This window comes from Mastacembelus armatus, chromosome 14 (genome assembly GCF_900324485.2).
Source record: "Mastacembelus armatus chromosome 14, fMasArm1.2, whole genome shotgun sequence".
Classification (NCBI taxonomy): domain Eukaryota; kingdom Metazoa; phylum Chordata; class Actinopteri; order Synbranchiformes; family Mastacembelidae; genus Mastacembelus; species Mastacembelus armatus.
In genome coordinates, this window is record NC_046646.1 from 10,845,443 (window position 1) to 10,873,176 (window position 27,734).

The window sequence follows — 27,734 nt, forward strand, 5'->3', positions numbered from 1 at the left end:
ATTCACAAGGCAAGTGATACCACAGCTTAATCACATGCAACTGCAGTTTTATAGTAACCGCTATATTGAGCTCTTAGCTCTGATTTGCCCTTGTTATAAATCATTCAGGCAGTGTTACCTTGACAGTGAGTGCTGTTGAACCTTTTATAGCCTTGAGGACAGGTAGAGCCATAGTCTTCTACAATGGTCTGCTTGACTGATGCATCTGAGGGAGATGAGTTAAATAGTGTTTAAGGAATAATACAGAATAATCTAGTTTTAATAGAGGTTGTTGAAACATCTGCAGAAGTTTAGCAATAGATTTTCATGTCATGTAAACATTTAGGCTGTTATTCTGTTTAAACACCCACAAGGTGTTCCCCTCAATTTTGTGGACTGGAGATAATTCCCTAACTTTCTGAAACAGACACTTCAACAGCAAAAGCTATTTCACAGTCATGTGTACAGAGGTAGAAGGATAAACAAGGTTTGAACTTATCTCTTAAGCTTTTTTTAAATTCTACAAATCATCTATTTCATGTCCATAACCTATTACAAAGTCACAAAGTAAGAACACACAAGACAGAGAGGCGTTGGAGAGACGGTGGCAGCAGGATGCAGCTAGTGTAGGGGAAAGCTGTGATGACTTTTCTCTTTAATATGTTTATCTGAAGCAAACTGAGGCCTCTCTGGATTCAGTTGTTGCTGATACAAAGTAGAGAAAAAGATCAGCAGTTTTGGGGAAATACACTTGATTACTTGTTTTGCTGAGAGTTACATAAGAGTTATCCTGCTTTGGTCATTGTGCTCTTAAGACTGGAGCTGGAGCCAGGAGGCAATTAGCTTAGCTTAGCACAAAAAACTTGAAATAGTGGAAAATGACTAGCCTGCCTCTGTCGAAACTACTTACTAACTACTGTGAATGCTAATCCTCTGAAACCAAATAAAACTGGAGGGACTCCCAAAGTGAGTGACAGTGGTTTTATGGATTTTTGTCATTGTTAAATTATGCATACACCCTAAAAAAACATCTTTAAAACATGGAATAACTTTTTCTGTTGTACTAGTGCATCATTTTTTTTCTGTTGACAGTCTTTTTATGTGACCTTTGATGAAGTGCAGCTTGTCACACTATAGATTTAAAAGGTCTTTCATGAGGTTTGCATTCAACAATGCATTATTCTTGTTCTTACCCTAAATGAGCCTTGAACGTCTAACGCAGAAGAATGTTCCACTTTCCACGTGGGAGTAAAAACATGTAAGGCAGTTTTATTAGTGAGCTGTGAAAAGACTGCACTCACACAAGCAGCCTGAAAGCTCAATGAAACGAAGGGCAAGAACACAGCTTACTTCCCCCATTTTCATAAAAAAAAAAAAAAGGAGCTTATAAATGGATATGAATGCAACAAAGTAGACAGCGCTCTGGGCAGGAATCCAGTTACCTAAAGATTAACCAGACTTACTGTATCAGGTTTTATCAAAGGCCACATTGTCTGAGTCAGAACCGAGAGATGGAATAATAGCGGAGTGGAAAAACGTGAGCAGCCAAGATTTTCTTGAAATTCAGTCTTCAGCAGTGTGATGACAGTCCTGCGTTGGGCAGGCCCATAGGAGCATGCTTAAGTAGAGGGTTATTTTCCACATTCTCCTTTTTCTGTCTCTGTGTGTAATTCCCATAATTTCTTCCGTTTTTCTCTTTTTTTTTTTTTTCCATCCCAGTGTTTCACACACTCCCTACCTCCACTTTACCACTAACTTTCATGTACACATTTTTATAGCGTTATGAAGTGATTGTTTTTAATCCAGGGCCATAATTTCTTAAGGTGGAAGGTATAAATTGCTGGGAATGCTTCACATTTTTGGCTCAATAAACAATAATTTATTTCTAGGAACACACAGGATGGAAATCAGATTAAAAGTTCCAATGATTACTGTAAGAAAATAATTAGTTGCACTTAGACATCTCAATATAAACACCAGATGCCAGTAAATAAAAAGGAAAAATTAGAAACTGCTTGGAAATGCAGAGGACCCTGAAGCAGACTGTAACTCACTTGGTAGTTTGGGGCATTGATAACACTTGTTTTGGCCCCATGAATTTCCCACACTGCCACAACAATCCTCCTGATTGGTCAAAACAGGAAGCGGGGTGCTGTTGCACTAGGGTGAAATGTGACAGAGAAAGATTATCAGAGGAAACAAATACAGACAATGAAACACGCAGTCAGTGCAGCACGTGACTAAACATACGGCTTGTTTGGGTGTGGTCTCCTGGAAGCAGCGACCCTTTGGTTTGTGTCTTGCTGGGACCGGGCGTGGTCCTGTCTTGTGAGGAGGTTTGTCTGATTGGTCGAGAGGCTGAATGACTACAGAGGTGTCTGGGCTGTGGTGAACACGCACGTTAATCTGCACTGAACATTGAGAAAAGGTAGAAATCAGAGGAAAGAATCGTATAAAAAGATATATTTTCACCATAACTCAAAACCAAACCGACAGATACCTTCTGATGAGTGGTGCCCTACTTGTGACAACGGTAGGGTGAAAACTGAGTGTGTCATCTGGGTACGACCGATGCCTGATTGGTCCCCTGGTTTCTGTCCATCTGGCTTCAAAGATACAGGGTAGATGGGCTGCTTATTGCCACGTGCTGCCTGAGCTTGCTGCGTCTGCTGGAGTGGAAACTGGCAGAGTCGACCGGTGAAGCCAGGCGGGCACAGGCAGTGCTTCCTCGAGCTGCACACTCCTCCATTCATACATGTCAGGGGACACACAACTGCAAGGAGAGACAGGAGGAGAGCTGTCATCCTGAGACGGGCAGACTATAGAAGTTACAAAATAGAAGTTAGAATAGGTTGCTCAGGAAAATAGCGCATATGCACATCAGATTGAAATACCAGAGTTTGAACATATGTATTTCAGAGACAGACTGAGATTTATGTGATGACATGAACAGCCTGATGATTTAGTTTTATATAACAGACACTCTGGTGGCGTGAGCAGGGCCACTTTGAACTGCACCACAGAGTCACGTGAGCTTGATGGACTAGCAGGTCCCTCCAGCCTGTCAACAGCAGGGTCTGAGCAGGAAAGCAGGTAAAGTCCCTGAACTGTTTAGCAGCTTCATTCTGACATATGGGAAAGATCTGGAAATCTATAGGGAGGGATAAGCTGTCTGGAGAAAGGTTCATGGTATATACAGCATTGACTGTATTTTATTAGGCTTCCCACTGTGTTTATTTTAAGTCCAGTTGTTCTCGGAGAATTCTCACAATAGAACAATCAGAGGAAAGAGTGAGAGTGGGCATGGCAGTGAGGAAAAATTCAAGCAAGTAATGAATCCAGGGAGAGCTTTCAGAGAAAACTGAAAGGAAACAGCTAATGAAGCAACAGCAAAAAGGAACAACCAGCCAGTTTCCCTGAGTTTCAATATCACAGAATAAAATCTTTTTTCATACATTAAGTAGCATGGATGAAGTATAAGTGTATTTTTCTACCACAACCTAAAACTGTTATTTAACCAAAACAATCAAACTCTTTACTGATCAAAGTATCAAAATAAATTAACACCTTTTCAATGATTAAACAACTCATTAAAGCTGATTTAATTTCTTAGGAATTATTTCACTCATTTCTTTGTTAGCTACTTTTCCTGAGGCCACATCCAGTCTAATGGCCTAGACCTTCCAGAGCGTCATCCTTTAAGTCCTTAAATCTCTCCATCAACTTTGTATCATCATAATTGATGAAACTGGTTTGGTTTCTATACATTTAGTTAACATATTAATACAGACGTGAGTTTAGGAGAGAAAGTACAGGCTCCCTTATGTTTTTTCCATCCTGGTACATTAGGTACATTTCAGTATAATGGGTCACAGACCACTCTGTACAGTGCAGTTTACTTTTATGAGCTGATCATTATTATAAATATTCACATTTTGCAGTTACACTTTGCTGAGGCTGCCAAACTGGGACCACCTGAAGTCCAATAAAGGCTGAAGACATTTCAGAACGACACATGTCCCTCTGAAAAGAAACACCCAGGCAATACAAAACATAAAAAATTGGAATAGAAAAGAAAGAAGAGGAGAGAATGAAAGGAAAGAAGAGAAGTCTTATTTCTGCTGCTGAGCCAAGTGTGCACATATGAAAGTAATTAGGTGCAGGCTGCCAGGGAGTCTGGTCTGCAGCGTAATTAGGGGACTAGATCACTTTAAACACAGCAGGGACATCCTCACATAGTGAAAGTCAGGCAGAAAAAAAAATCATCAGGTCTTCAATGAAGCTGCCAACTAGAGGGGCATTAAGTCTGAGGTAGCAGCACCTAACACCATGTGACAGCGGTTTTTGCACGCAGCAACATGCAGAATCAAGCTAGAAGGCTCAGGCATGACAAGAAACTAGTCGGTGAGCGGCGCAGACTGAAGACAGCCCACTCAACTTTGTCAGACTTCCTCTGACATAAGAGCTTGATTTTCCATGGGTCCGATTTTGTCTCAGTAGTGGATTTGGAATAGAGGAAAATGGGAAAGACGCGGGGGTTGGAATTTGGGATTCCAGAAGCAGAAAGAGAAGAAAACAGCCTCTTTCCAGATATGATTACACAATCTAAACCCGCAGAGACTGAAGAAACAACAGAGGGAAAGTCTGAGCTCAGGCCTGGCTGGGAAGGTGTCTGAATGTGCCCAATAACTGTCATGTAGTGCAGTCAGGGCTGGTGCCATACTAATGGATCTCATAAAGGAAGGAATCATGTTACAAATTTTGGGCAATATATTTTGGGCGGGGACAGTAGGGTGGGGGACCTGTGAATGAAACCTCTTGATGCTGTAAAATAAACCCACAAGCAACAAGTACATTGCACAGCTGCAACTAGTAGCATAACTCTTTCTACAGCCAGAACCCGAATGTGCTGCTGTGTACTGCGTCTATGCAATACGCACGGATCCAACCTCTTCTTCCCTGATAATGATTCAGACACCAGATCTGTTTTTCTCACATCTAAAAATCACATGGAGCACATCTCTGTGGAAGGTAACATGAGGTCATTCTGTAGAAACACAGTCATTTCTGTTACTGGTTAGTTTTACAGCGACTCAAGAAAATCTGTTTTATTCATTTCATGTGTCACTCTGTGAGGCGCAGTTGAGTTTGGGGGAATTTGACGTCTTGTTATTGTCTCTTTGTGCAGTTTGTTGGTATGTTGAACATGTCTTTGTGATCAAGATCACCCTTCAAATGTTGGGAAATACACTGCTGAGCCTTTTGGAACTTGCTTGTAATTTCACAGAACTGGATTATGAAATGTCAAATATCCAATTTTATAGCAGAGCGACTGCAGGAGAAAGCAAATCCTTTCACAGCTGATAAGATATTATAAAGCATATTTGTAACAGAAACCAATCACATTATTATAGATGCTGTATTTCCTTTTCTGCTTTTGTTAGTTGCACTTTCTTGCAATTTAAATATCATATTCCCCACATGTTCTTTGTCATCCAGTAACACTGCCTGAAGTTAAAACCCTCCTTATACAGCAGTGAGGAAGGTGTCTGGCTTCATCCCAGCTCTACACACTATCAAACTACAGCTCTCAGCAACAGGTTGTCCTGCAACTGCATTTTGTGCCTGTATTATCTTGATTGTGCTTAAATTAGTTGTGTCATGTCTGTTTGTCTTCAGAGCTCCATAGAGGACTGAAATAATCTGCATGTTAAAATAACAAACATTGACTCTTCTTCTTCACATCTGCCTCCTTCGTTTAAGCTCGGGCTCTACTAGCGATGCACAGTCAAATGTTTACTCCAGATCTTATACGTGAATGTGTTCATCCATGTGTGTAAAAAGCTGTTAACTGGAGGGTGTACGCTCTCCTGGAGCTGTGGTTGAGTGACTGCATCACATTACATGCTGAAAAGAGCACGATGCTTTAAAGTCGAGCTCATAACAGGGATTTTTCACTTTCCAGAGGACTTTCCCTTTAAATTCATCAGTTTCAAGTTCATTAGCAGGATTTATGTCAAAACCGCTCACAGCCTCTCCTCCTTAGTTAGTGCAGTGTCTCAGAGGCAGCCGCCCTCTGTTTTATACCACGCCTTTGTCTTTACAGATCTCACACATTCCTGAGGCTAGGGGTGGTGTGTTATTAAAAATCAAACACACCTAAGACTTATTTGGTGGTCTGAATGAATGTGAGGCATGAACAGGGCGGACTGGCTGGATGGTGTGGGCTGGGACTTGTGCATGAGGAGCACTCATGGTGTCATGGAGCTTATTCGTCTTGCATGCGCTTCTGTGTTATTTATATCTATACAATGTAGTGATTCAATTACTTTACGCAATGTAACTAACAACTGGACCCTGTGCTGACATTAAACATGCAGTTATGCATGTTAGTACATACCTCTGACAGAATTTTAGTGTTAACTGCAATTACTAAAAACACTATCTAACCGCTTTTCTTATAAAGAAAAGTGTTCTACATGATCATTTATATTTATACTTTATATGTATATGTATACTTACATTTTTAAAATTGAGTATTGTTTGTGCCAGGGGTATGAGAATTTATGAGCACAACTCTATACCCAGAATTTTCCAATATCTGGCTTCAGTTAAGCTAAAAAAAACATTCAGACATTCTTCCTTTGCTGTCATGCCTTTGAAACCTAATTCAATAATTTAACGTCAGCTTTCAGGTATGTTCTAGGACACTCAGGAAACATATAATCTTCCCATTCAGCAGTCAATCCAACTTAACTGAACTGAATAAAGAGGCAGAGGGGAAAAAATTCTTTGTCTTCGTCTTGTTCTTCTCATCAAAGTGTTTCATGTAACATATGACTAAGAGCTCCTTCTTCATGACTACATTAGATGGTAGAGGGATGATATCTTTGTCATAGATCACGTACATCTGGAAAAGAGAAAGTAAAGTAAAGGGGAAAGGAAAGGGGTCAAATCTAAAGAACAAAGAAATAATAGTATGTTTTAGCTGGATTTATGTGATTCTCAGAAACTTTTTTTCTCCCTGGGAATCATACTGTACATTCCTCAACTGCTAAGTAAGTACAGCAACATGAGATCCTTAAAAACGACACCATGTATGTCCATGAAAACACATGAAAACAAACATAATTTAACATATTTTAACAAATTAGAGAAAATAACCGGTAGCGGGAGGATGGGTATGGGGGGGGGGTTTGCACCAGTCTGGAATCTTTTGCACACTGAAGAGAGAAAATACCTTCATACAGGCCTGTGTGTGTATATGTAATGACAAAAAGACAAGACAGAAAGAAAAGAGTTGCCCTCTGGTTGCTCTGTGGCCACCCACCCACTCACTCCTGCCTGTCTGGAGATGACACATCGTCAGCCCCCTCCCTCCATACCGTCCTCTCAGCCACAGACGCACCCTCCCAGTAGAAAAACAACAAATTACAGCCCCACAAACCACAGTGCAATAGCTACCCACCTCATTGAACCAAAAGCTACTGCAGACATCATCTCTCACCATCCAGATGATACAATGGCCTGATCTGTCCGTCTCTTTGAACACAGTCATAATCTGGCAAAACTACAACTAGTCTGCAGGAGTCAGAGGATGCTCACTGAGTCACTTTCACTCTGATTCAGCCTCCGTCTGAATCGACCCAGTCAGAGATTTAAATATGGATGCCTCAGCTTCTGGTCAACGTGTGATCATTTCCATGATCTTGACTGTCCACACAGAGAGAGGATTACACACAGAAATGTCACAGTGACTTGTGATTCCTGGTGGAGTTTTCCAATTATTATATTTACCTTCGGACACAACCAGGTTAGCTGTTTCCCCCATTTCAATCTTTGTGCTTAGCTGAGTTAACCAGCTGCTGGCTGTTCCTTATATTTAATATAGGAGCATGGATCATTACTAGAAAGCAGAAAAATGCATTTCACAGTAAGTCATTTGATGTTTAGCTTGGGTAAGGTCTTCAACAACCCCAGAGAAAAAAATGTCTTTCTTTTAGTGGCAAGTAGCTTGACTTTCTTATTTCTGCTTTCTTTTTTCGAGCGCATGCAACATAAACTAAACTTTTACAAAATTCACGTGGACTGGTTTAGTACAGGACAAGCCAGACACGGGTTTATTCAAATTTAACCAAAATGCCTTTGTTGCCTAAACCTAATCACAGACAGGACTGTGGATGTGAGTGACAGTCGTGCACTTTGCGTGGCAGCTGTTCACACCCAGCACCTGTAGTCATTAAAATAAAAAAATAAAAAACTTGCCACTGAGCACAATCCAGCTGGTGATTACCACAGTGTGAATGGAAAAGCAGTTTAGTAGTGCATGAAAATAACTTCTAGGAGACAGGGCTGCTTATCCAGCCAGAGAGCCCTAAACAGCTAAAAGCAGCGTAATGTTAAAATGCAGGGTGTTCCAGGTTCAACATTATGAGTGACCACTATACATATCTGATTATACACACACATACATATATGTATACGATTTAAGAGTATTTCTGAGGATTTATGCAGTGTGTTACTACTAATCAATGCCATCTTTCATGACCTTAGAGAACCGTGACTAAACAACACTGTAAACATGGTTGCCACTAGAGCCACTGTTTAAAAAGAGAATAGAAGAACAGCTATCATTGCATGACGTCCTTCCCTTTACCATCAGCTCTAAAGCAGGAAACCTCATCCCCAAATACGCCTACCATCGACTGGCACTGTGAGACCACATACCACAAGTAGCGAGAAAGCTCAACGTATGAAGTGGGTCAGACTCCTGCAGCTGAGCCAGACATTGGGAGTAAATGACATAATCACTGCCTTTTGAAAACACAAACCTGCGTACGCATTCCTGCTTCCCTGCAGAACAATAAATGCTCCCTCATCCCCCTGAAACTGAGCAGCATCTGCCTCAGCTAGACAACAGTCCTGCCCATTGTTAAAGCTGACCACCGTCACCAGAGGCATTCATTACCTCTCACAGTCAACCTAAAACAACAGCTTGTTAACCTTAGAGAAACTGGACGATGAGGACAAGGACACTAGCCCTGAGAACCTGAAGCAGCCATCATCGTGAAGGTCGGGACGGAGCTAAGTTGCAATTATCCAAATCTAAATCAAACTCTGCTTTGCACAATGTGATTTTCACATGTCATGGAAATATACAATGTGGTTTTCATAGCTTTTGGATGAGGACGAATCCAGTGTTACACTGTCACTCCCATCTGGCAGAGATGTTTGTGGAAAGAAAGCCAGAGAGTCTGTCAAGATCTTGGCAATGATGTGGATGATGTCATATAATGACTGTCTATAAGTCTCAGCTATCGGGACTGGAAGGCAGGCAGACAGGTAGAGTGGTGCTGACAGTGCTCTGCTGAGATTATGTCATATACCTGCCCTTGGGGGATACTCAGCACTGGAGAGTATAGAAGCTAATGTCTGTACGTTGAACAGGCAGCAGGCAGCCCTGACAGAGGCCGTGTTATTCTGTTTACCCAGGCTAATCGCTACAGCTACAGGGACCTGCACGGTGTGGGCGCAGTCTCCAGAGCCTGCATTCCTCTGAGCGGCTTTAAATAACTGCTCCATTTCTCCCCCTCGCTAAGCAAATGGGAGGAGAGCGTTAAAGATGGCAAAGTAGACTGTTTGTTTGAGCCGAGTTCAGTGCACTACTCACAGAGCACCACACACACACACACACACACACACACACACACACACACGTAAATATACCCTTTTCCCTTTTGACATAAAAAAACACCTCTAATTGCTGCTTTGTTTCCTAAACTGAGTTTGACTGTGATGGCTTTTTTACAAAATGGGATGACATGAAGAGTCTGATTTCATGGGAAACTCCAGCTAAGATCATGTGGATTTTTACATTCAATCACTTTTCTTTAACAAAAAAAAAAAAAAATCAAAGAAAAATGAAAGAAAAACCTTGTGTTTTCACATACTGTACTCATCACATTGTTGGCTGGTCTGATTTCTTAGAAGGCACATTAGGGAGAGACTGTTTTATTTAGACTCAGCTCTGGATTCTTTTTTAAATGACAATCTCATCTAATAATACGTTAATTACGTGCTTGCGTTCCTGTAAAACTTCATGCCACCACCTGTCTGCAAAAGTTCTACGATGTCCTGCCTGCGACACGGTGGTACAAGGTTAATGAAAATGGCAGACCCCAAATAACCCCATGTATTATTTTTCTCCACATGCATAAATAGACAAGTAGAGGTGACAGAATGTGCTTCCAAAAATATTAAAACACGGCCTTGACAGGCGGCTGGAGATCAGCCTGCAAACACACTGTACACATTTCACTAAAAGTACGAAGCTTTCATCATAAATAAGCTGCAAATTAATGTGCACGAGCCTGCCTTGCACATGTGTGTTTGTGCTTGAGAGGGTGTGAGCACTGGAGTCCTGCCCAGCTTTGCCTCTGAGCTCAGGCCAACCTGTGGCAAAAATCCGGAGTGCTGCAGGTTTTTGGTTGCCCATGTTAGACCGCTTTCTCCGGTGTTTGGCACCAGAAAAAGAAGAGTATGTGGGGAAGAGCAGAGGGCTTTGAAAGGTAAAATAAACTCTAAACAGAGAGAAAGCAGAACTAACTCCATCTACTGCATTTGACTGACTTGTCTTTTTTCAGGCTACCATGGACATTTGACCCATGCCAAGGGAAAACCAAAACAAACCACCGGGTTACTACTGTCACTTTACTATAAATACAGAACAGCATGGGAAAAACTCAAATGGCTATATCCACTTCTCATGATGCCCATTTTAGGGGAGACAAGCCCAGACTGGGTTATAAGACTACTTCCTGTGCAACATGAGGCTTTTAGCTACTCCAGAAAAAGACTAGTATCTAGAGCAGTTTAGACGTCTGGAGCCTTGATATAGATGAGATGCAGAGGAGAGAAAAGGCATCTGCGAGCCAAGTATCTGCTGTCAGTAGGGCTGATGGATGGGATGCCTTTCTGGTAGCAACGGCAAGAAAACTTAGACTTGGACTAATTCTCGTTGAGGAAAAAACAAACTTCAGTCAGATCCAAGACATAAATTCAGATATAGATTTTTTTTTTGGCACCCACTTTATCTTGAATGGATATCTTTGATGACTACAAAAAACACAACTCCTCCTCTCACAAGTGGTCAAAGTGTGACACAGAAACACACACGTTAACAAAACCACTCAGTCTCCAAGGAGTGAAAAAGCACCCTGTCACGTTCTTTTCTTCTCCCTATCCTACAATTTACAGCAAACTTTCAAGTAGTGGGGATTTTAAAAAAAAAAAAAAAAAAAAAGTTGACCAGTGGATATTTTCTCAGCCAAACACATGGGGATAATTACAAAGACTGTCTTCATCTGCCAGTAAACAGGTTCAGGTTCAACAGAGGAAACAAGGACATGCAGTGGAAATGGAAAGGTTCATTCAAGGTTTTTTTAACTACTGTGATTTATGAATTCCAACTAGCAACTGCTCTCACGTGCCTCTTCGTCTTTTAACCTTCCCTAACTCTTTATGCATGCTGTGCTATATAATACTCTAGACGAGCAGCCAACTGCAATACCTACACATGATGTGGAATCCAAGAAAAGGCAAATCAAGCTGCAAATGTCAACTTTAGTCAAATGCCAGCTCTGTCTGCCAACACCCCTGGGAGGCTTTCAGGTTTCCGCGCTTTCATCGGTTTTAGGAAATGTACAGAGAAATATAAATCTGTTCACTAATGGTGGATTCCCTGGAAATATTATGACCGGAGCGCATTTTACCTTCACCGCAGTGACGTTTGTATCGTACTTAAATTTGTCAGGTGAGTGTTTGGCTGTTAATGATAAGGTGTCTTAATCTGATAAGTATGTGGAATATGTTTAAAATATTGATTACACAGATAGGCACAGATTATGATCCATTCTCTACACTGTATATTAAATACACCAGTACTCCATCTAGCTGCTACTTACTTAACCATGACAGATAGTGTGTAGTCTCTCACTGTGTCTGCGACAATGACTTCAGTGTTCTTGTCTCTCAAATACAACTTATACAGAACGACACTGATTTGTCCAAATGTACAGTAAGTAATCCTGACGGAGTTTGTTGTAACATCTGGGTGCTCATCTGTCCCAGACTGGGACATATTGATCAAACAGAAGAAGATAAGCTGCATTTATTACTTGATTAACATGTATATGATCTACCCCAGTATATTACTGGAACAGTGGCAAAGCAAGTGATTAAAGCTGCTCTAGTCAATGTGTTTGTTGTTCTTGTTCTGTTTGTAGTGGGGTTTATGTGTGACTGTTTGAATGACTTTTAGCTCATTGTTCTGGGTTTTCAGCTCACAGCTCTTTGGGTCAAGTTCAACACTCTCAGATGGTAATCCATCCAAAAGCTATGGAGATATTTTACTCAAACAAACAAATGGCAACCTCATAGTGGTACCAACAGTAAACACTGTGAAAAGTGCTTGGAAGCTCAAACATCTGCCAAAAGTAACATATTCTCAAATTCTTCAGCCTTGTCCTCCAGGGATATGATTCACCCAACTTGGTCAAATTTATTTCTGAACTTGTAGACATCTATAACAATATAACATATATAGTTTCTGAGTATCTCTTTGGATCACACACACACTATGTAACTGCACTGCCCCCTGTTCTAGTCAGTCAACCTCTTGTTAGATCATGTCAACTTGCCCAGTGAAGGTAAAACAATCATTTTCATAAAGTTCATAAAGTTCCTCTAGAAGCTTTCAAAGTTATGGCCATAAAACTGTTGGCTGGTATCCCGGATCCAGATCACCACTAAAACCTGTTTCTTGGTACTCAGCCTGTCTCTCCACCAAATTCCAGCCAAATTCACACAATTACTTTACTGACTGTAAAAGTAAAAGTGACACACACACTCTAAAATGTATTTCTGCACTTCCACACAGTGACTCGAACTAGATTTCGTTTGGGTGGTCTCATCTTAGGCCTCAGCCTCGCTGTGATGACGTCATGACTTCTCAAATATGGAAAAGTCTTCATATCGTTGCTGCTTTGGGCCTGGTCTTCTTAACATGGGAGAGAGAAATTTCCACTTGTCCACACCACATTCCAGTCCTCACTCTGAACAGCACACATCTCCTCCCCGAGCTGAAGTCAAGCCCTCTATCCCCTGCTGCGAAAGCTCATACAACTCAGCAAGGACTTCTTTCAGATCCCCTGGCTGTGAAATCAAGGAGACAGGTGACTGGAGAGCAGCTTTGCATATTCAGACCAAATGTGAAGCAGTAGGAGGTATTCCTGGAATTTAAAATGGCTCTCTTGAATCATCTGACACAGAAACTCCAAAAACGTGACGCGTCACAAGCAAACTGGAGGAGAAGAGGGAGGACCAGACCAACCCTCTATCTCCGAATGGCGTCAGGGGGGAAGAATAGTGTGACGGTGCTTACATGTAAGATTTATCTGACCCGGATTAAATCCAGCCTTCTTTCTTCCACATGCATACCACACACACACAAAAAAAAAAAAAAAAAAAAAACAGCTGGAGGGGCTACATCTGTATGACCAAGACCGACCTCTCTCTGCTGAGAAACTGTGTGGGACAACTGTATGAAACAACACAGCCACAGCAACGACCGAACAGACGATCAATCAAAACACAATTTTCTTGCTGAGTCTCAGAGTCTCTCCAGTGAGTGAGTAAGAGAAACCAGGACCAGATACATCCATTTCTGGGCTGGAGACTGATGTAGACTACAAGGCTCCACGTCTCACCACAGCTGATCTGATACTGCACAGAAAGGCTCCACTCATGCCAACCAGACGCTGGAGTCGAGGGGGGGAAACAAAGTTCTTCAGAGAACATTCATACTCTATGTAATGACCCATGTCTCACTGGTTAAAGTGCAATATGGGAACAGGGATGCAGTGAAGGGTTAACACACTTCATCTCATATCAACCACTGATTGATTTGCAGGCCCTTTTGTATTCACTTGATATAAATGTTCATGTCATGAATTGATGGTGGACATTCGCAGCTGGTGTCAGATTGAAGTTAGAAAGAATCTGTCAGATTCATTTTTGTTTGTACTGGTCATCACTTGGCTTCTAATAATCACTTACAGGAGCTCTTGGGTTATGCTCATACTTAGAGTCATCATTTCAATCTGTTCAATCTGTTCTATTTACTGTGAATATGTAAATGTTAAATATCATCTCTTATTGATAAGGTCATTTTTTTATATAATGAAAGATGAGGTGTATTATTTTGGGACACGTGATTAAAAGACGTCATTATAGAGGTAAGAGCTGTATCGTTTATACGACTACACTTGTCTAATCTGTGGTTATTGCTGCGTTGCACCGAAAGTCTTTTGCACATCAAACAAGATTTTGAAATTTGTGGCATTGCCTCAGACTCAGCTACCTGAGATGATGGATTTAGCATCCTCCTCTGGAGCAGTTTTAACCTACCTCCACTGTGAATGATTCCTGACCCTCTGGTATATTTTTGAGCTATAACTGTTGTATTTTTGGATGTGGGACTTTTGCCTGCTACTTTTATGAAGTTTAAACTTTAAAACCTGCCATGTGGGCAATTTGTGGATTTTTCATTGTTTAAATGAGCAATGCATCATATATAGTCTGAAATACTGCCATATTATTACCATTCAGTGCAATGTGGTAAACAGATGTATGGTTAGAGGATATTCTGTTTGAGTTGATAAATAAATTAAATCATATATGTATAGATTTCTATAAATCTATAAATAAAAAATGTATAAATCCCCACCCAACACCTCTTTTAAAGGCTCCACAGAGAATAAAACCAAACACCCACAGGTCTTGGCACCGTTATTAGATAATCGCAGGGGCCAATAACAATCAGCACCGTCACTCACCGACCCTGAAGCCCTGTCCGATGAGCGTGTCGGCCGCCTGCCCGTTCTCCGCGATCAGCGTGGTGTTGTTGCCCTGCTCGCAGGTGTCCTGACACTGTCCCTTCAGGCAGATCCGCTTGCAGATGAGAGGAGCGATGACCACCTTGAAGCGCTCCCGTGTGGAGGAGCGCTCCGTGCACCACACCAGCCTGTGGACGCTGAGCCAGATGACAAGCAGACGGGTGATCAGAGAGGGCATCCTGGCATCCTTCACTGCCCTCCACACAGACCCGGGGACATTAAATCACACAACGACGGGTTGAGCTCCAGCTTAGAGGCGCCTGCTTTGTTAATCGAGGCAGATTTCTGACGTCTCATACGGTGGGGAAAAAAAACAAACAAACAAAAAAAAAACAAAACACGCGTACTCCCTCCTGTTTGCTCAATGAAAAAACAAAATCACTTCCCTCGCATGGCCAAGTGATCCGTCTGCAAAACCGACACCTTTGGCATCTTTCGGAGTTTCTTGTTGCCGATGTTTCAAAAGTTGCCCTGGCTTTGTCGCTCTTCCTCCTTCTCGCCTGTTGCGTCGGAGAGTCGGAGAGTGCGTATGTGGGTTTGGGAGAGAAAGAAGGGAGGAGAGGAGAAGGGGTGAGCCAGCCCTCTCTGGAGGAGCCTGGCTGCAGGCCAGCCAGGCGGCGCAGGAGCAAAGCTAAAAGTGGTTTCTTGTTGGTTATTCCTCCTAACAGCCCTCCTCTCCTCTGCTGCCCCCGCACACAGCCCACTCTGCAAATCATAGCTGCCCAGCTGTGTGTGTCACTCTGAAAATATACTACATCCCTGTATGCGCCTTTTAAGATGGGAGAAAACCCAAAGTCTGAGCGATGGACACACCGAGAGATCAACCTTTTACTGTGTCTGCTTTATCAGTGTGATCAGCTCGGTGTTGATACTCAGCCTCCAGTGAGACTGTAACATGTCAACAATAACAAGGTTAAGATCAGTGACACTTGATTTACTCACCTCTTGATATGAAGACAGAAAAAAATCCATCATTGGACATGATGTGTCTTCTATATTACACCTTTACACATGTATGAGCAGTTTTTATTTGTATTTGGGAATTTTTTTTTTTTCAAGACTAATGTACAACCTGTAGATTCACTACACACACAAAAAGCTTTGTGGCCCTTTGAGTGGGCTCTATTGTAGAGAATAGTTAGCAGCAACAATCACTGTATACAGTGACTACAATAAGATGTACCTGTCCTGAAAGCAGTATAGTGAATAATACACAGCAGCTTAGATAATTTATAACATAATGAAATAGAGTAGAAAATATTAACAGACGGGAACAACTACAAGTACCTTCAAACTCTTATTCAGTACAACAAAGTAGCGACAGCACGTCGTCGAATGGCCTCCTTCTTATTCCGCCTGCAGTTTCGGCTCTTGTGCTTTTTCCAACAACAAATTAAAGTTTTAAGGAATAACTCCATGAAATAAAATATGACGCTGAACTTAACAGAAAAGAAAAGCCAGTCAGGCCATGAGACACCACACAGTCTGGTCAGCACAAGGCCTCTACAGTCAAACATCATGTCCAGTCACTATCTGTGACTCCTCTCAAGTCTGGGAAAAATGAATGTGCTAATAAAAAAAAAAAAGAAAAAAAGAGTGAAGGCGTACCAGGGTAAGGATCACGGAGTTGGGGGCGGGAGGTGAGGGGCAGGTGATGTTTGGGGTCTCACGGTCAAAGGGTGAAAGTGAGAACGAGACAAAAGAGAGAAAAAAGACAGAGTTGAGTCACTTCCTCTGCAGAAAGTGAGTGTTTACTTTCAGTCGCTGAGGAAATGACTGAATGGGCCTACAGAGGGTTCACAGGCCGCTCTCACATTTCTTTCTGCCTCTGCTGCTCCCTATCACTGCATCACCGCCTGCCAACACACACACACAATGCAAATATACCGTAGGTCACACATAAACCAGCCCTGAGTATTATTGGTGTAATTACTTCCTTTCTGAAAACTGAGACCTTAGCGATACTCGAGACACCAGATGATAAGGGCAAACAGAAAAGGGAAATAAACACACAACCTAAAGATAAAAACAATGTTAACAAAGAGAAGGAAATTTGTTTATGGAAGGACAGAAGGGGAAGCATTTAGATTCTTTATTTGGGTATGAGGGTTAACAATACCACAATGTAAAAACACTCAATTAGAATTAAAACTGTTGTTACTTGATTAAAGGTGGTAAAAGTGTGATAGAAGTATAAAGAATAAATATATTTTCTGCCACAGCTTTGTAAAGAGATAATGTGATTTATACTCAGCTTGTACATGAGTTTTTTGGGGGACTCATCAATAAGAACGTGTATACAAGTCATCATATACTTTGGACCGTGGAGCCCAGATTAGTGCAGGTGTACTGCAGTGGATTTTCCTTTTCCCTCTCCCTTCGATGACATTGCAGTAGCTGTTGAGACTTGTGTAAACCTTGGTCTCGTTAACCACTGAGGTGCTGAACTGTGTTGGTTTTCATGAATCAGGAGCTTGGCCCCGTGTGAACTTCCACTGATGCATTCAGTGTAAATATTGTGTTTAAGTGCCCTCCACAGCACTTGCTTCAACTTGATGTCAGGGCTCACATTTGTGGTCTGTTTTGTCGAAACAAGTCTGTGTCGTTTCTATTAAGTGCTCAGGTTAACTTGGTTCAGTTTCACAGAAAACAGTGAGGTCCATATGCTTTGAACTGTATAACACAACAACACGGGCATGGTGATGCCTTAGTTATTGAGTATATTTTAGTTAGTACACCTATTTACTGAAATACCTGGTTATTGAATTGTCTCGTAGGGGTCAGATGATAAATCCTCAGTCCAACTGGTTTTAAAAATTACTTGGAACATTGTGTAAAATATAATCAATTGGTTATTAAGATAACGTTTCTATGGACAACAGCAAAATCAGTGGCCCAAAGAAAACTGCAGTAAATAGCACAGTAAAATATGTGTGTCCACTCCACCACATCACAGTGAAGGGACACTTCATTAAATCAAATACAGTATGACCCAAAATGTAGAACTGTAAACCTTAAATCTGACCTGCACTTTTTGAAATAAAAAAATATATATAATTAAATCCATGTACATAACTAAAGCATTGCAGAAACATTATTGGTATATCAGGTTTAAACATATTCATACCCCTGCATACATTCATGTTTTTCAGGTACAACTAACCTGTTAATCTCAGCCTCAAATAGCAGTTTGTGTATATGAACCCATTACTCAGCATTGAGAGAGGACTAAGGTGTTATTTGGGGTCTGTGTTTGGGCGTGTCCACAGCACCTTCACAATCTGTTTGGCAAAGTTTCAGTAAGTATGGAAATACTCCTCCAAGCTTAATGTGGCTCTGGAGTCATGATGCACAGAAATATACAGTGGAAAGTAATAACTTTATAAGTAGCAAATGAAGTAATAATGTTCAAAGCTGTTCCACTGCACAAGAGATACAAATGTCATTTTAAAGCAACCTCTTCTTAATTTTATATGTCAAAAAAAAAAAAGTCAGGAAAAAGATATAGAAAGAAGGCCCTTTAATATAGTAACATTTACAATAGGTAATAGGATGGATGTGATGAGGGGGATATGTTTGACCACATAAGCATTAAAAAGTAATTATTTCACATTTAACACTGACTTCGTAAAGGAAAAACGTCATTTCAGTTTAAACCTACATGCAAAGGCCCTGCTATGTTCCATACAAAAACAATAAATATGATCAACTGGGGTAAAAACTACCTTGGCAAATTGTATTCCGGGTATATAGTGACAAATATTTAACATTTTGAAAGTGTTTGAGAATTACTTACAAATAATAGTATACATGATCAATGATACCAGACGGTATAGCTGGAAAGAAGGATAATGCTCTGTTGTTAAACCCGATGCATTGACTGTGTCACGTCAAAGAATCAGGAAGGACACCAGGAAGAAATTTTCTATATATATTTACATTTTATGTTAGCATACTTATGGTTTAAAAGCACATTACATTTTATAATTGTTGCACATTGACTTTTTCACAAATGTTAACCCTTATTATTTGACCGGATAAAGTGGCTAAAACTACACTCTTATTTACAAATACAGCCCGGGGGCCGTCGCTGCCAGCGGAGGTACATATATGAACATGCAAGCACCAAAGTCTGTCTGCTAGTAATTTCTAATAACTGGCTGGTTAGAATTAATACAAGTCCAGAAAAGGAAAGGGTTTCTAGACATACGGTAGCAGCTTGAATGGAAAAAAGGGGAATGCTAACATATGGTTCATATAAAAGAGAGAGAGAGAGAGAGAGAGAGAGAGAGAGAGAGAGAGAGAGAGAGGATAACCAGACAACAGGGAGAGAGGAACAGTGTTACATGCTGATGCCAACTGGGCCTGATGAGAGCACTGCAAAGTAAAACGGGTTCATGCTACATGAAGAGAGAGACAGAGACACACATTGACAGACACACACACACACACACACATTCACAGACACAGACACACACAAGTCAAAATTCTTTTTAAAAGTTTGAATCTTACAAATGGTCTCCTTTGGATACACTGTTAGCCCGTTGAACACTGATTTGTAATGTCAACTATGATTTTCTGTTAATCAATTAGCGCTTTTAAAAATAAACAAAAAAACACAAGGGTACCAAAGCATTTGCGCCCACACAACCAAACTGTGTAACAGTTTCTTCCCACAAGCCATTAGATTTCTAAATATCCAGGGACTGGACTGACACACACACATTAAACTGGTAACCAATCCAATTCACTTTTTTTTTTTTTTTTTCTTTACACATTATTCTGGCAGCTAAACAAACATAACGTACACTATAAATCTGACAATTACTGATCTGCAAAGCAGTACTTTATGTTTACATTTCCCACATCTATTATAAATATGTTGCATTACCTTGTTTTGGATAGCACTGTCCATGTGTTGTACATTGTCTAATATCTGCACTGTGACTAAAGCTACCTGATTAGGCTTGATTTGAAATGAACCAACCAAAGTTTTCACGTTCTATTTTCCTCATCTTTAAGGACGCATTAAACTCCAGAGATATGATCTGTCTTATACATGAAGCATGAACCTGAACTACGCTTTTTTTTTTTTTAAATTTACTGTGTTCAGACGACTCAGCATGTTGGCAAAAGCATTTAGAAATTCTCAACTAGACTCCTAACGGTCTAATAGGACTAATATCCAGGTGGGAACAACACTGAACAGTAGCAGCAGCAGTGACTCAGTTGATGGTTGAGTGAGAGTTCAAGGCACTTATATTTTGAAAAGTGGAGAAACAGCTTGTTCCCTTCTACCATTCATTTTCCAAATAATTGCTAGAAAGCCTGCAAACCAGCAGCTCCCTGTGCCAAGAACTACCTGTACACCAGCACTGCTGCTGCTGCATGAATGTCAGAAAAAATTCTTGCAGTTGAAGAATGTACAATAGATGTTTCAAAAGCTTTTTACATATAAGAGTGTAAAATATGAACATGACGGAGAAACATGACTCCAAGGTCAGGAATATATGCACTATATTTTCCAGACTATAAGTCACTTTTGACAAAAACAGCCTTGTTGAATAGAAAAAAAAACCAAACATATAGGTCTATGAGTCACATTTCTAAATATACTAATTACAGTCTAAATTAACAGACTATTACCTGCAGTTTGAAATCTGTAGTGTTGTTCTTTCTTTTGGGCGGCATTTTCACCTCTTACACTTGAGTTGTAGTTTAGCGTGAGCATTTTTACATTTCTGGGGGTACAGTATTATTTCCAATAGAGTCCAGAGTGTCATCCAACACTAGTGACTAATCCACAAAATTACTGTAAATAAACATATAAGTCGCTTTGCTATACAAGTCGCAGGACAAGCCAGAGGAGTAAAAAAAGTGCGACTTAACGTCTGGAAAACACAGTATCCTGATTCCTCACTAACAGCACGGAAGAGAGGTGATCTTATCCATCGTGTTAAACACAAACACCTTATTTCATATTTTTCACCTGGAGTTTGTTTTGTGTTTAGATTACCAGTTAATCTTCCCCCTAAACACAGTCCACAACCGAGCTGTCATCCTCCTCTGCTCCCCACTCCCCAAACCTCATCTGGGGGGACGGAGCTGCTGGATGGAGGTTGTTCATGTCATCAATGGCGTCTGGGTCTGTGTCGTCATTGGCGCCAATTCCCATGTGACCGCCTTCCTCCCGGTGCGTTCGGATGTGTTTCCTCAGCGCTGCGGGCTCCTTGAAGCTGCGGTTGCAGAAGGGGCAGCAGCACGGTCTCTCTCCGGTGTGGATGAGCTGATGGTGTTTGAGATGCTGCAGGCGGCTCAGGCGCTTTCCACAGATGGCACACACATAGGGTTTCTCTCCCGTGTGTGTGCGCCTGTGTTTGCGCAAACCGTCCAAGTGGCGGAAGCAGTTTCCACACTCAGAACAAGAGTATGGCTTCTCACCTGTGTGTATGCGCAGGTGAGTTTTAAGGGCCCCGGACTCACGGAAGCGGCGGCCGCAGACTCCACACGGGTAGGGCTTCTCTCCTGTGTGGATGCGGATGTGCTTCTTCAGGCTGGAGATCAGGCGGAAAGTCTTTCCGCACTCCAAGCAGTGGTGAGGCCGATCTCCAGAGGGCTCCCCTGCTGTGTCAGGGGCTGAAGGTCCTGCCGAGTCGTCTGCTCTGCCTGGTGAAACACTGTCTCCTCCCCCAGCTCCAGAAGTCCTACCCAAAGCTTTCTGTCCATCAAGGCCGCCCTGCTGCAACACGCCGCTGCATTCTCGTACAGGTCTTTGGTGACGCAGAGGTTGAGGAAAAGAACGCTGGCTACCTCCCTCCCCAACTTGGACATAGCCAAGGTCACCCACGTTGTGGGACGATCGTTCTCTGTCCCCAACTCTGTTGTCATCATGCAACCCTGTGTCCTTCCTGCTGGGCTGACCAGAGCCTGGAGCTGCTCCCTGCTCCTCTTTAATCTCAAACCTGGATGCTCCACCTGGTCCCTGAGACTGCCTCTCATCTGAAGACCAATTGAAACATGCAGAAATGGTTAAAGTGGATGCACAGCCTTGTTGAAACGCAGGAACAAACCCCCTTACTGAGAGTAAGTCAATCAGTAAGGGGGTATCACAAACAAAGGCCTGTTCAAATGAAACCTAGAACACACACTTTAATGCAGACAACTCACACTGTGTATTTACCTGTTCTGCTGGAATCAGAGCACATGTGAGATGTGTTGGATGCAAAGGAGTCCAGTGCATGGTTCGTCACAGAGCCATCTGGCTGGATTGAAAGTTGGCACATTTTGTAGTCGTCTCTCGGCTCAAACCCATGAAGTGATTCGTCCACGGTGCCACCGAGTCCCAAGTCTACACCGGCACCATTCACGTTTCTGGGGTTCTGGTGGTCCCTGTCCAAGCCAGACGTCATTGAAGCCATGGAAGACAGTGTAGGGGCGAAGACCGACTGACTGACAGTCTGAGAGCCTGTGTATGAGATCTGGAGCTGGTCGATGAGCTTCTGAGCGCTACACAGACACTCCTGTAAAGTCTTCAGCTCCCTCTCCGACACCTCCAGACGCACCTTCAGTCTTTCGTTCTCCTGCTCCTTGTGCAGCAACTCCTGCTGCGTCTCGTTGAGCACCAGCACCACTTCGCCCAGAAGAGTGTCCACTGCGGCGGACATAGCTGTTTGAATGGTCGGGGCGAGGCGTGACTTCAGCGAGGTTACCGTCACGCTGCCCTGGGGAGCTCCGTATCCAGCCTTGTCTGCTTTGCGATCGTAACACGACTCGGCCACGGTCCTGTCGGGGATGTTGATGATACTTTGCTTACGGTTCCCGCTGTGGACTGAGCTGCTGCCGCTGTTTGACGAAGAGGAGTCCATGCTGCCAGGATAACCTGTCCTCCGTGAAGTCATGCTGCCTTTCCACGCAGTTAGCTGCTTTTTTAATACAGCTGGTTTGGATGTGCCCGGATATTCGACTAACCGGACTAACCGTGCGGCTCCTGTTACCGGACTATGCGAGAGAAATGAGAGCAGCGTCAGTAATTACAGCTGCTGTTTCAAAAACAATGTAGTCTGAGCCTCCGGGCCTGGTTCGGCTCGCTAACATTAGCCTGTTAGCTTTAAAGCCAACAGCGCCACTCGGTCTGACGCGTCTTGTCGCAAACACTGTGGTTCTGCAGCAGAGACGCGCCGCTGGTCTTTAAACGCGTCTTTAAATCAGGTGTGGAAGTGTCTGCTCAGAGTTTCTGGTCCCTCTGCCCTCAGCACACACTCACCCATTTCCACCTTCTGTCTGCAGAGCTGCACCGCACACCGAGGCCTGTCGCACGGAAACGACGTCAGAGAGGCGGGGTTTAAGGGACAGTGGGGCTATTTTCGCCCTCATTTATGACTGGAAGGGAGTTTGAGCTGTATATGCAAGAAGCTGTTGAAACATTTGATGTATCTGTAATGTTTTTATGACTGTAGTTTAATATATCTGCAGTTTGAATGGTAAGAATTGCTAATTGACGCGAATGGGAAAACTACTTTAAGACATCTACAATTGAATTTCAACTATCCACAATGTGAATTCCAGATAATTACACTTCGACTAGTCAAATGTCACATTTAAGAAATCTACTGTGTATTTTTGACTAGTCAGACCTAGAGATGCAACGATTATAGATTTTGTTGATATGATTATAGTCTGAGGAGTAATCACGATTGTTATGATTATTATGCAGTCATTAATTTCACACTACTAATGTATAAAACATAAACACTGGTTAGCTTTTAAAGTGTTTATTGCTGCCTTTAAAAACAGAAACAACACAGTAACCAAATAATACAGCACAAAATAGTAAAGAAAAGTCCATCTCTCCCTCTGGAATTAAAGAAAGGTGAGATCTGCTCTGTCAACACCTGCCAATGTTTCCCCTTTGAAAATAACAAATGGGAATAGATCACAAAATTATTTCAGTGTTTTCAGTTTGTGTATTCTTTCTTTGTTTCTTATGGACCTGAGGTAGAGCAGCTACTGCCTGGAAGTCTACAAGCTCATGAAGTTATGTCAGTGTTTTACTTCTGATATATAAACTACAAAGCCCAACATTTACTCAACCCAGACCGGAGGAAGCAACAAGATGTAATGTTAAATGTTCACTGACTGAAGGTCTTGAGAGTACTAAATTTCCACAGACTAATGTTACATGCTGGTTTGTTTACATTGCACTGAAAGCCCAATTCTCACCACTATTGCATCAATTGTGACACGTTTATATTTAATTCCCTACTTGGCACGTAATTTAACTCAGTTATTATGTGTTACCTTTACTTCTGTGTGCAAAGCTGGGTGGTGATCCCACAGGTGCTGCATCAAATTTGATGTACTGGCTCCTTTAGCAGCAACTTTTTTACTGCACTACTGACTACAGGCGTTTCTTTGGTGGAAATAAAGCTTTGCTGTTTGGTCCCTCTGCCACAATTAATCTAGTGTGTGTGTGTGTGTGTGTGTGTGTGTGTGTGTGTGTGTGTGTGGCCTCCATGTCTCTGATAAGCATGGCATTTTAAGCTGGTGCACCGCTGGTGTAACTTTGTTTTGTACAAGTTGCAACAGATTTGTTTCATGCAACAGAAACGCTCGGTGCAGTGGAGCTTTTACGATTAATTAACTGTGACATATTAAAGCACAATTAATCTTAAAACTGGTTAATTGCTGCATCCCCACAGTCAGAACTCCAATTTCAGATATCTACAATTGAATTGAGACTTGTATTATATAAATTTCTTTAATTAACTAGTCAAAATGTAATTTTGGACATCTGAAATGCAATTATGGATATTCAAGTGAAATCTATTTAATGTTAACTTGCTTTTTTACATTTTTTAATCTAATTGTTAGGCAAGTTGTTTCTAATGATTCATCCATCCATCATCTATACCCGCTTATTCCTAACCAGGGTCACAGGGATCTGCTGGAGCCTATCCCAGCTCTCTTTGGGTGAAAGGCAGGGGTACACCCTGGACAGGTCCCCAGTCCATCACAGGGCCACATAGAGACAAACAACCTCACACACTCACACTCACTCCTATGGGCAATTTAGAGTCACCAATCAACCTGACATACATGTTTTTGGACTGTGGGAGGAAACCAGAGTACCTGGAGAAAACCCACCCAAGCACAGGGAGAACATGGCAACTCCACACAGAAAGGCCCCTGCTGGGTTTCAAACCAGGAACCTTCTTGCTTTAAGGCAATAGTGCTAACCACTAATCCACTGTGCTGCCTTAATTCCATTCATTCATTATTAATTATTAACAATAATCAGGAAAAAGGTGTTTACAAATGAATTGATTTATGAATAGTAAAATAAAAACTAAATTACTAAATCTTTATTAATTGATATTATAACAAAAGCTGTTTCATAAAATATTTTACAAAAGAATGTGTTAATCCACCAAAATAATAGGTTTAATTAATGACACTGTGCTCCACCAGTATGTTACTTGTAACCATCTTATTTTATTAAAGCTTGACTTTCAGTCTGACATGTATTAACCAGCCAGGAGTTGAGTCCATGTACAACTGCAACATGTGCCGTGTTGTCAGCCTGAAAGTCACATTTTAGGGAAAAAATAGCTCCAAAGTTTAAGGTTGTACAGCAGCCATTTGGGGAGAAACGCTGAAGTTTGCGCTTTTGAATCTAAAATTACACTTCCAGGGTTCAAATGCTAAAGTATCCCGAAGTCATCGACCTCTCAGTGGACTATACAAACTCTCAAACTGGTCACCAGCCTGATTCACACAAACAGATGATAAACTGGTCATAACATTTCAATCCATCATGAGCACTAATTAATGTCTCTCCCACCCAGTTGCATAACTGAAAAAGTCACAGAGCCAGCCTGTCTTTGCTTAACACACCCTTAGTCATGTTTTTGTGTGGTGCTGCTTCCAATTACGTTTGCTTGGCTCTAGGAGGCACTGCAGCCCGCCTTAATGATGAATGACACTGGGGTCTGAAAATAAGCCCTACATTAGGCCTCACCATTTTCTGACTAGCAGACATGAATACGCTTATCGATTTGTTTTTTTATCACATTATTGTGGGTCCTGCATTTATTTAACTTTAGGCAGTGAGGATGCAGTATGTAGCAAGTTTGAAAAAATAAACAAAATTTAAAAAATATATATCTTGGTTTGTTAGTTCACTTTTGCCTTACTCAGGGGCAACAGGGGGCCAAAGCTGGCTCCTCAAGTGATTATTTTTTATAGGCTGATGAAAAATTTGTTGACCATAACTTGTGAAAACAACTAGACAGCATTATTTGGCCAATTACCAAAAAATAAATAAATAAAAAGATCTTATGAACAAATCTCACAGCAGGTCTTCTGGTCCTTCTATAACAGGATCCCATAGCATTTGTTTGGGCTGATTCCGATTTGAATGTAAAAATAATTTATTCCTTATGGAGTTGTTTTTGATGAGGAAAACAGATCTATCCCAGAAAGCTGCGGTGGTTGGGGAAAAAGTGATGTGATCCATGGCAAGCTGTGGAACAATTACCAGCTGGCTGAGTTTCTGTCATTTCCAGAGAAGTATTTCTAACTTAATGACTTTTACTGCTTTGTATTGTCTCTCACACCATAATTTATCTTATTAACTCACAGAAACGTCATATCTCAGGTCTTGGGAAAACTTTATTATGGATATAAACTGTTAACAGACGTATGACTGACTCAATCTGCTAGAGAAAATATGTAGCTTACCACAAACATCAATAACTACAACAAAAATAGACGTGTTTTCCAGCATCAGATTCAGATATTATACATGAACACAATCCATATTACACAACATATAAACACAGCAGTGCCCACGCACATCCTAGACACAATTATATACATCTCCTTCACACTTCACACACCCACACTCTTTACTGTATGGACATCAACCCAACACACATTCACTCACAATGTTAGATGCACAAACAAGAAAGAAAAGAAAGACAGAAAGGAAGAAAAAAGGCAATTGAATAAATAATAATGATACAAAGAAATAAGAAATAAAAAGGATGGCTAATGTATTTTGGGGGACATTTTCCTGTCAGTGCAAAGGTTTTTGCAGAATTACATGAACGACAGGAACTATATTTTTGCATATTGTAGTAGATGACGCAACAGTTTAACTGCTGTTGTTGCTGTTTTAGCTGGTGAATTTCCCTGGTACACATAAATGCAAGCTAAATGTGGTCACTTTTTTTTTTCCTGCAGACTAAGGTCAAAAACAGAGTGTGTACAGCTGGATGTAAAACCACAGCTGGCACATAAAGTTGCTTTTGTCACGTCAACAAAAACATGTTGTTCCTTCTTCCCCGGATACGGGAAGAACTGTGTGGGGTTTTCTTGTTGTGTTGTTGGCGATGTTTTATATTTACCTCTTCTTTGCCTCTTGGTTTTAATTTATTTATCTAGGTGAGAGGTTAGGGGTCTATGAAGGTGGGAGAGGCTGTTTTTAGTCACTAACATGACAAAGTCCAATGAATCAAAGCCGTGACACAGAGAATTCAGCGTTTTATTGGATTTCTGTCCCTCCCTAAAAGGGAAAAGAAGAACTCATTAACAAGTGACACACCCTCTGAATAACCTGCCCAATGTGAAGGGATGCAACAAGAATGCAAAAGTGGTCTTGTAACTAATAAGGGAGTAATACCAGTAATAGCATGCACACTCACTCATTTACTATAAGTCAGCATTACTAAGCCATTTAGCATGGAGGGGGGTGGAGCTGGTGCAAAAGGGTGAAGGGGGACTGGGGAAGGGCAGAAAGAA

The 27,734-nt window shown here is 41.5% G+C and overlaps 2 protein-coding genes across 4 annotated transcripts in view; both read right to left on the reverse strand.

Moving 5' to 3' along the window:
- Positions 1-15,457, reverse strand: part of ltbp3 (latent transforming growth factor beta binding protein 3) — a 28,970-nt gene extending 13,513 nt beyond the window's left edge. For all 3 annotated transcript variants that reach the window (XM_026328372.1, XM_026328371.1, XM_026328370.1), the window contains exons 1-5: positions 14,874-15,457; positions 2,480-2,752; positions 2,230-2,390; positions 2,034-2,139; positions 119-205 (exon numbers count right to left, since the gene is read on the reverse strand). In XM_026328372.1, the coding sequence (XP_026184157.1) occupies positions 119-205; positions 2,034-2,139; positions 2,230-2,390; positions 2,480-2,752; positions 14,874-15,111 (865 nt within the window). In that variant the 5' untranslated portion in view covers positions 15,112-15,457. The remainder of the gene's footprint in view (positions 1-118; positions 206-2,033; positions 2,140-2,229; positions 2,391-2,479; positions 2,753-14,873) is intronic.
- A 2,981-nt stretch (positions 15,458-18,438) lies between these two features.
- On the reverse strand, positions 18,439-23,237 carry LOC113143454 (zinc finger and BTB domain-containing protein 17). The gene is made up of 2 exons (XM_026329082.2): positions 22,114-23,237; positions 18,439-21,932 (listed from the first exon to the last, which is right to left on the reverse strand). Exons 1-2 carry the CDS (start codon positions 22,829-22,831, stop codon positions 20,965-20,967), a joined length of 1,686 nt encoding a protein of 561 aa, XP_026184867.1. The 5' UTR covers positions 22,832-23,237; the 3' UTR covers positions 18,439-20,964.
- Between the last annotated feature and the right edge of the window lie 4,497 nt (positions 23,238-27,734).